This window comes from Mandrillus leucophaeus, unplaced genomic scaffold, assembly GCF_000951045.1.
Source record: "Mandrillus leucophaeus isolate KB7577 unplaced genomic scaffold, Mleu.le_1.0 Scaffold429, whole genome shotgun sequence".
NCBI lineage: Eukaryota > Metazoa > Chordata > Mammalia > Primates > Cercopithecidae > Mandrillus > Mandrillus leucophaeus.
In genome coordinates, this window is record NW_012104576.1 from 778206 (window position 1) to 788177 (window position 9972).

Consider the following 9972-nt stretch of genomic DNA (forward strand, 5'->3'; position numbering starts at 1 on the left):
GGATCACTTGAGGCCAGGAGTTTGAGACCAGCCTGGCCAACATGGCGAAACTCTGTCTCTACTAAAAATACAAAAATTAACTGGGTATGATGGCACACACCTGTAATCCCAGCTACTCAGGAGGCTGGGGTGGGAGAATTGCTTGAACCTGGGAGGTGGAGTTTGCAGTGAACTGAGATCGCATCACTGCATTCCAGCCTGGACAACAGAGCAAGACTCCATCTCGGAAAAAAAAAAAAAAAATAGAATCTTTTATTATTAAACAAATACCCAAGATGAATAAGGTGGGTGGTGATGCTATGATTGCAAGATTCAGCCTTCAATACCAGAGATATGAGAAACTCAGTCGGAGAAAAATAAGCCAATCTCTTATGGCTGGCATTTTCAGAGGAGAACCAAGCCAACACAAAATGGGTAATGTTCCCTCTTATCACCTTCTCTAGAGGCTCTTGAAATATGAGGGGCAAAGTCCTTCATGGGAACCAGAACTACATGCTCCTTAAATTTTAGCCATCAAAGACTTCGCTGACAGTCCCTCTCACAGATGCCTCTGTACTTTTCATTGCTGATACCCTGGTTCTTCTGACCAAATGATTCTTCAGTCTCAAACTGCCTCAGATTCTGCTCTACTATTTACTCTGTGTAAGAGTATGATGAAATCCATTCCAACTCCTTCCTCCTCTTCCTAACTCCAAACTGCAAAGGGCCCAGCCTACCAAGCTATAACCCAGCATTGAAGACTGAAGTGTTCAACTCTCATGTCCTATCCCACCAGTAGAGAAAGCCCAGCAAAATGACAAAGACACCACTCTAGGTCAGAAAGTGAAAGTTAATTACATTCCAGGTTCCTGTCACCCCCCAAAAGATGGAAACCATTTTACCTCCTCTGATGAAGCCAATCCAGGATGGCCATATCCCAGGCCTGCCCCTTTCCTCCAGCCAGTAGTAGCCTGTTGGACACAGCCTCCTTTGCTGCTAGTGTCGGTATCTTCTTTATCAACAAGTTTACGATCACTGCAAAAGAAGCAGACACTATCACTTCCTTTTTTTTTGAGACGGAGTTTCACTCTTTTTGCCGAGGCTGGAGTGCAATGGCTCGAATTCAGCTTACTACAAACTCTGCCTCCCGGGGTTCAGGTGATTCCCCTGCCTCAGCCTCCCGATTAGCTGGGATTACAGGTGCCTGCCACCACACCCGGCTAATTCTTAATTTTTTTTTTTTTTTCCAGTAGAGACAGGGTTTCACCATATTGGCCAGGCTGGTCTCAAACTCCTGACCCAGGTCAAGAGGGTAAAGCAGCAAGACTAAAGAAGTACTGAGAGAAGAGTTCTAGAGAACACCTGGATTTACCCAGAAAAGGAAGAGGAGCAGAAAAGGTGACTGGGAAGGAGAAGAGCCAGGAGAATGTGGTATGAAAGGTGCTGAGAACAAAGAAGGGTCTCTTTCTGCACCCCACATAATACTTGTCCCAGACGACTCAAGGCCAAGGTGTCCTTCCTCCTGACGGCTGACTCCTTCACCTAGTCCTAATCCACCGTATTTCAAACTGCAGAGAATGACCCAATGGAATGTCACACTAAATGGTCCCACTGTAACAACTCATAAAATGGAGACTAGACTTGAATAAAAATATCAGGCTTCACTGTACATAGTAAGAAAGTATTTTAGATGAAAACTTCTTCAGTTGTGTACACACACACACTTTATTATTGGGCCACGATACAAAAATATATCTCTTATTGTGGGTTGGATCAAATAAGCTGGAATGCCAGAGCCCCAGACCCTGTCCAGCCTCCTCAGGGGCCTTGCTCTGTCAGTCATCTCCCATTCCTCCTGCTCATGCATCCACTTGTTACCCACTTTTCCTTTTCTTTTTTTTTTTTTTTTGAGAACCGTATTCAAGTGATTCTCCTGCCTCAGCCTCCCGAGTAGCTGGGATTATAGGTACCCACCACCAAGGCTGGCTAATTTTTTTACATTTTTGGTAGAGACGGGGTTTCACCATCTTGGCCAGGCTGGTCTCGAACTGCTGACCTTGTGATTCACCCGCCTTGGCCTCCCCAAGTGCTGGGATTACAGGCATGAGCCACCACACCTGGCCCATTTTTCCTTTCCCTTTTTTTTTTTTTTTGAGACAGAGTCTTGCTCTGTCACCCAGGCTAGAGGGCAGTGGCATGATCTCGGCTCATTGCAACCTCTGCCTCCCGGGTTCAAGTGGTTCTCCTGCCCCAGCCTCCTCAGTGGCTGGGATTACAGGCACCTGCCACCGTGCTTGGCTAATTTTTGTATTTTTAGTAGAGAAGGGGTTTCACCATCTTGGCCAGGCTGGTCTTGAACTCTTGACTTTGTGATCCACCCACCTCAGCCTCCCAAAGTGCTGGGATTATAGGTGTAAGCCACCACGCCTGGCCCCCATTTTTCCTTTTCAAGGCCTTTACTGTCCCTTCTCCTCCTGGCTATCCAAAGACCAGAGACCTGAGCGCCATCAGTGACTTCTCTCTTTCCCCAGGTGATCACAAAGACTGGTGGATCTGACACTTCTCTCTAATCCACACTCCTTTTCTTTTCTTTTTTAAAATACAGGCAGGGTCTCCCTTCTCCCTATGTTGCCCAGGCTGGCCTTGAACTCCTGAGCTCAAGAGATCCTCCTTCCTCAGCCTCCCTGTGTTGGGATTATAGGCCACTCTCCTTTCTAGACTCATGACCTTCACTCAGGCAATCATGATCTCTCACTTGAATTACTATAGAATTTGCATAATGCATTAGTCTCTCTATAAACTCATCTTCCACATAATTAGTAATCTCTCCAAAATGCAAAGCTAGGTCAATAATACCCTGCTTAAAATTATTCCATGACCTTCCACTGACTTTAAGGTAAAGCCTTAGCATGGTGTTCAAGGTGTTTAAACTTCATGAACTAGCCTGCATCTTTTGGACCTGGCTTATCTACTGTCACTCAACAATATACCTGCAGTGTTCAGGACCATCAAGCTATTTGCAATTCCTCAAACATATCATAAGTTCTTGTATCCCTGGTGGATGAAATTTCCTGAAATGCCCTTCCCTTCCCCACTGATTTTTGTGTCTGCCCTATGAGATGCACCATCACCTAAGTCTTGTCTATTCTGTGTTCAGTCAAGGATAATCTATGTCTTGCTCACCTGAGTATTTCTTGCACTTAGTACCTGTAAACAGTGGGTTATCAACAAATTCTGTATAACTCTGGGCTTACAACTTGGGAGCTAGCGGACTAAAAACAAGTATAAGAAGCTAGATATCATATATCTCCATCAGCAGCCTACCATTTATTTAGCACCTATGTGTGAGGATGGAGGTTCCGTAGAGAAAAAGCCCAAGAGTGTGACATTCTTATCAGGCCCGTAAAGAGGGTACAGTATTACTGATGAAGATGGAAAAGGTTCTCGATCATGGCTACTCCAGCCCTGACTCTGGGAAGGCAAAGCTGCCAGCCAACCTTCCATGCACATTCCCCGTATAAAGACAGATAGTCAAAAGGATGGAGTGGACCTCATGTTCTAGCAGTTCAGACAGAATCTACTGATAACATCATCTCCCTGAGACAGAAAACAGCAGTACAGTTGAAGGAAGAGGTGGTTTTATCATTAGGCCTTGAGGCCTAGGCTGAATGAAGAGTTCCTGGCTTACCTGTCAGATTCCCTGGAGTATTTAATCCGTTTCCTTTCTGGAGAGTCAAAAGACTGGAGCTTTTCCCTGCGATCATTTCCTCTTTCTTTAAACTTTCCCTGTTGGTAAGCAGAACAGACCTGAGATTTCCACCTGAGGGAACTGGGGAGTGGGGAAATTTTACCCCATTAATGTTATTTCTTTTTTTTTTTTCTTGAGACGGAGTCTCACTCTTGCCCAGGCTGGAGTGCACTGGCGTGATCTCAGCTCACTGCAACCTCTGCCTCCTAGGTTCAAGTGATTCTCCTGCCTCAGCCTCCCAAGTAGCTGGGACTACAGGTGCATGCCACAATGCCCGGCTAATTTTTGTGTTTTTAGTAGAGACGGCGTTTCACTGTGTTAGCCAGCCTGGTCTCAAACTCCTGACCTCATGATCCACCCGCCTCGGCCTCCCAAAGTGCTGGGATTACAGGTGTGAGCCATCGCGCCCAGCCCTGTTATTTCTTTTAAAGTGAAGGTAGCTCACTTGGTAACTCCTGGAATCTCTCACTCCTTTACACATTCTTCTAGACAAAGCAGTGACTTCCTGACTTACAAATTTGGATAGAATAAGTTGGCATGCTTGGTTCAGCTCTTTTCCCCTTCTGAGAAGCAGGGGAAGTACACAAGCCCTCCACTACACAAGCCCTCGGGCATATATATAAAACTTAAGGAGTCCAAAGCAGCTCTTACATGGAGAGGTGGTTCTTTGCAGTAGACTACCTTAAGGAAAGGAAAAGTACTACAATCTGCTTTCCACTGTCCTATGGCCAGTTCAGTTTGTGAATTCACTATCTCTAACAGTCCTCCATAGGTGGATTCTTTTGTTTGTTCTTGAGATGGGGACTTATTCTGTGACCCAGGCTGGAGTACAGGGGTGTGATAATAGCTCACTGCAACATGGAACTCTTGGGCTCAAGCAATTCTCCCACCTCAGCCTCCTAAACTGCTGGGGTTACATGTATGTGCCACTGTGCCTGGCTCTCCACAGGTGGATTCCTTTTTGGTTTTTTTTTTTTTTTTTGAGACAAGGTCTGGCTCTATGACCCAGGTTGGAGTGCAGTGGCACAATCTCAGCTCACTGCAACCTCTGCCTCCCAGCTCATGCCATCCTCCCTCAGGCTCCCGAGTAGCTGGGACTACAGGCACACACCACTACATCTGCCTAATTTTTTCTTTTTTCTTCTTTTTTTTTTGAGATGGAGTCTCGCTCTGTCGCCCAGGCTGGAGTGCAGTGGCACGATCTTGGCTCACTGCAAGCTCCGCCTCCTGGGTTCACGCCATTCTCCTGCCTCAGCCTCCCGAGTAGCTGGCTCTTATACACATCTAGATGTGTATAAGAGACAGGGCCTACATTCACCTAATTTTTATATTTTTTGTAGAGATAGGCTTTCGCTTTGTTGCCCAGGCTGGTTTCAAACTTGTGAGCTCAAGTGATCCACCCATCTCAGCCTCCCAAAGTACTGGGATTACAGGCGTGAGCCACCGCACCCGGCCTACATTCACCTAATTTTTATATTTTTTGTAGAGATAGGCTTTCGCTTTGTTGCCCAGGCTGGTTTCAAACTTGTGAGCTCAAGTGATCCACCCATCTCAGCCTCCCAAAGTACTGGGATTACAGGCATGAGCCACTGTGCCTGACCCACAGGTGGGTGGGTTCTTAACCATCATGAGAGAAGCCAGTGAAGCCTATGACTGGGTAAGTCACCCTAACTGTGTGGTTGAGGTAGCAAGTCCATTTGACTCTGACACTAAGCTACTTCCTCCAGCTTAGCCTTTAATAGTAAAAGATGCTATTTCAGCAGCCCTATTCAACACTTGTTCATTAACCCAATTAATTTAAAAGCTGAGCAGGAAAGAGGAGTGCTATCTATCTGGAGACCCTAACACCACCTTTTAAAAAGGTATCAACTTTACTGAAGTATACATTTACAAATAATAAAAAGCACCTATTTTGATTGTACTATATAATTTGGCAAATGTATACACTATCTTTTGAAGTTGCTTTTGTTTTCCATCTTCTTATAAGGAGGGATCAGCACAGCCTATGAAGTCTATACCAGAAAGCAAAGAGAGCTGAGGCTCAAGGGAGTAACAGGTCACCAAAGTTTACCTCTCGTTCTCTCCTTTCCAGATAGGCTAGCTCCTGCTCAGACTGTTTTATCTTCCGGTGGATTTCCAGGTTTTGCTGAGAAGAGAGGCAATTCTATGAGTATAGGTCTAAGAAACAATGCTCCTAGAAATGCTTCTAGGTCTTTCCCAATAGTTACTTTTGGATTGTAGCTCTTTTGATTGACCAGATTTACTAAATGATCACTGTACCCTGCAAGTAACAATCCCTAACTGGTCTTGTCATGCAGATTAGTTATGTGGTATGGCATAAGAGGGAATATTACTTTACTTATCTCCAAGACGTGGGAAACAAGTATCTCTTTATCTCTTTATCTAAGTTGAAAATCATGGGAGAGAGGATGTGGGCACACCAGTGCAGAAAACTAAATGCCCACATACTCTGCCATACATACCATTCCCAGACATGAGTCATTCTTTAAGCCCCCAGAAAAACATGAAAAGGAGCCCCAGGGCTCCAAGAGACTGCTCTGAGAGTTGCAAATCTCTCATGCATGGCTCTACTACACAAGCCCTCAGTTGTATGTATGAAACTTAAGGAGTCCAAAGCAGCTCTTACATGAAGTGGTGGTTCTTTGTAGCAGACGACCCTAAGGAAAGGAAAAGTACTACAGTCTACTTTCCACTGTCCTATGACCAGTTCAGTTTGTGAATTCACCAGACCTGTGGCTCCTCTTTCCTGACGATTACTTTTTATCTCTTTAGTCATTTATTAGTATTTACACCAGATGGGTGAAATTTCAATATGTCACTCTGACGATTCACAATTTCGGGTCAAAGGGACTTGGGAGGTAGTGTGTTCCAGGGATTATCAACGAGGAGCTTTTCAGAGTCCTATCTTCGCAAAGCCTCCACAGAGATGGCTGGGAAAAGTAATGTACCTATTACCAAAAGTAGAGCTTTTCAGTTTTTAGCTAAGTAAAACTTTGAGCTCTGTGTTCAGAGAAAGTCTAAATCTAGTCCCATCATTTGCTCTTGCAACGTCTACTAGAGAAGGGGTGTGAAACAAATTGCTCTGAGAATGTGAGTCCATTTAGGGACTTTATTTGTCCATAATTTGGATCCTTGGTCAGTTCATATAAAAGGGAATACTGCAGGGGAATAACAATGTATGTCAGTTTAACATTCCAAGTATAGATGTTGTGCTGTGGCTCATAACAATATTCACTACATGAAGAAATGGCAGAATTTGACTCACCTATGGTGAAAACTGCACACTGTCAGAGCTGGACAGAACCAGATGAAGTTACAAGGACCAAAGAAGAAAAGGGGCTTATCTGAGGTTCAACGTTAATGACAGAGCTAAGATGAGAAACCCAGCAAGTAATGTCTTAATCCACAACCCTTTCTCTTCCTACTCATCCTCCATATTTGGCACCCTAGCCACAGACATAATGCTTGGCTTGGGCCTACACATGGAAGTTCTTTGAGGGTAGGCATAACCTTAATCCAGAGCAATTCATTCTTGAATTGGACTGTTTTAATCACAGGAACTGGGGCTGATATTCGCTGAGGAAGGATTGTACTGCTGCTGCTTCTTTTTTTTCTTTTTTGAGATAGAGTCTTGGTCTGTCACCCAGGGTGGAGTACAGTGGCATGATCTTGGTTCACTGCAAACTTTGCCTCCCAGGTTCAAGTGATTCTCCTGCCTCAGCCTCCCAAGTACTTGGGATTACAGGCATGCGCCACCACATCCAGGTAATTTTTGTATTTTTAGTAGAGACAGTTTCACCATGTTGGCCAGGCTGGTCTCAAACTCCTGATCTCAAGTGATCTATCTGCCTCGACCTCCCAAAGTGCTGGAATTACAGGTGTAAGCCACGACGCCCGGCCTATATAATCTTCTTTATTCCCTATAATCCCCATCAATAATAAGAGTCAACAGTTTTTTTTTTGTTTTTTAAGAGACAGAGTCTCACTCTGTCACCCAGGCTGGGAGGGCACTGGCACAATCTCGGCTCACTGCAACCTCTGCCTCCCGGGTTCTAGCAATTCTCCTGTCTCAGTCTCCCGAGTGGCTGGGACTATAGGCACACACTACCATGCCTGGCTAATTTTTTGTATTTTAGTACAAAGGGGGTTTCACCATGTTGCCCAGACTGGTCTTGTACTCCTGAGCTCAGGCAATACACCCGCCTCGGTCTCCCAAAGTGCTATGATTACAGGCATGAGCCACCAAGCCTGGCCAAGAGTCAACAGTTTGAAAGAGCATAGCTCCTTCTCCTAATACCTTGTGCAGGTCTGACAGCTGCTGGTGTTTGATCAGAACTTCTTTATTGGGAAACTGTCTTCTGCAGAGCAGACAAGCCAGTTTATTCCAGTCAGTGAGTTTGTCTTCTTCATTCTCCTTCTTGGTGAGCTCCTCTCGCTTCTGGGGCTGTGCTATGCGGGGCTGTGGGGGAGGGGTCTGTTCTTCCTCTTCTTCCTCCTCATAGTCACTGTCTCCTCCATATTCACCCAAGAGGCCAATCAGTGGGTTTACCACTTTAGGCTGGAAGGAGAAGGCCAGTGATCAATACCAAATGCAACCTATATTTCAGGGTCCTTTTTTTTTTGGATACTGATACGGGCATCTCATTTCTTTGTTCTCTCTCAGTTGGAATAATGAATTGGGTTCAAAATAAACTCACTAGCCATGCTGCTCATTTCCCAGATGGAAGCAACATGGCCAGAGCTTGGCTTTGCTCCTTGCTCACTGAGAATAAACAAGAGAAATTCCTTTAGAAGTGACTCTAGCAACAGAATGTGGGGAGAAAGAAGAGAAAGGAGAATAAGCATAGAAAATAGTAAAAGTTTACAAATTACAAAGAGAAAGAGATAAATACCTCCAAATTACTGTAACTCATGGAGGGAAGAAAAGATGATGTTCATCAAGACTCTAGCAAAGAGGATTTAGGAAGTAAATTAAAAGCAACTGCATTGATAGGCACTTGGGTAGACAGATCCAGCTCCTATGGTAAAGGCAAAGCATGGTTAAGATAGATGCTACAATGAGCTGAATTAATAATGTGGAGCAGGAAAACAGTACCTTATAAAAACTGTTAAATAATGATGCATAGTCATTGGTCTATGATCAATCAAAATAAATAAATAATGCATGGTCACTATTGTTATATACCTGCATTCAATCAGAATCACTGGTGATTAGATTGAGACTACTGCTTGAAGGCATCTAAAAAATGGGCACCAAGGCCGGGCGTGGTGGCTCAAGCCTGTAATCCCAGCACTATGGGAGGCCGAGACGGGCGGATCATGAGGTCAGGAGATTGAGACCATCCTGGCTAACACGGTGAAACCCCGTCTCTACTAAAAAAATATAAAAAACTAGCCCAGCGTGGTGGTGGGCACCTGTAGTCCCAGCTACTCAGGAGGCTGAGGCAGGAGAATGGCATAAACTCGGGAGGCGGAGCTTGCAGTGAGCTGAGATCCGGCCACTGTACTCCAGCCTGGGCGACAGAGCGAGACTCCGTCTCAAAAAAAAAAAGGGCACCAATATTAGCATCATTCACTCTGTCCACGCAGAAACTATAAAAAATGACCACGCATGCACTGCATATCTAAGTGACGCCAAAAGGCAGGAAAGATTGAGGCTGAAAAAACGGGTTTCCTTGGTGATTTAGAGAACTGACAAGAACAAGATGATAAAAAGGGCTAGGCATCTCGTCTGGTAAGAATGGCACAGGATAGAGAGAAACAGGGCAGATAACTGCCTCTGGTTCTCCAGTAATACCCCCATTAGCAGAAAGAAAACTTTATATCATGCTTGTACTCAAAAGAAATGGGAATCCTTATTCAGGAGACATAGTGAGGTAAAAGACCAACACCAGAGGAAGGCATCAGCCTTTGCACTTCCTTTCCCACTCAGAACCAGCCCCAGCCCCAGCCCCAGCCCTAGGTCCAGGGGATCAATGTTGGTCTTACTGGAGGGGGACTCTCTTCCTTCTTCACAGTAGGAGGCAGGGGCTTCTTAAAGACGTCTTCTGCGGGGGCCTTCCCTTCACTGGCATTTTCCTGAAACTGACCAAACCAGAGGTAACTCTCACATGATATTCACTCATAATAACTGATAAAGGTTGGGATGGGCACAGTGGCTCAAGCCTATAATCCCAGCACTCTGGGAGGCCAAGGCAGGTGGATCACAAGGTCAGGAGATCAAG

The 9972-nt window shown here is 45.1% G+C and overlaps 1 protein-coding gene across 1 annotated transcript in view; it reads right to left on the minus strand.

Annotated features, from left to right (window-relative positions):
• RBM6 (RNA binding motif protein 6) overlaps positions 1 to 9972 on the minus strand; it is a 24256-nt gene that overhangs the window by 1746 nt on the left and 12538 nt on the right. The window contains exons 9-13 of the mRNA XM_011993298.1: positions 9737 to 9832; positions 8046 to 8306; positions 5799 to 5873; positions 3668 to 3765; positions 882 to 1014 (exon numbers count right to left, since the gene is read on the minus strand). Of these exons, the coding sequence (XP_011848688.1) occupies positions 882 to 1014; positions 3668 to 3765; positions 5799 to 5873; positions 8046 to 8306; positions 9737 to 9832 (663 nt within the window). The remainder of the gene's footprint in view (positions 1 to 881; positions 1015 to 3667; positions 3766 to 5798; positions 5874 to 8045; positions 8307 to 9736; positions 9833 to 9972) is intronic.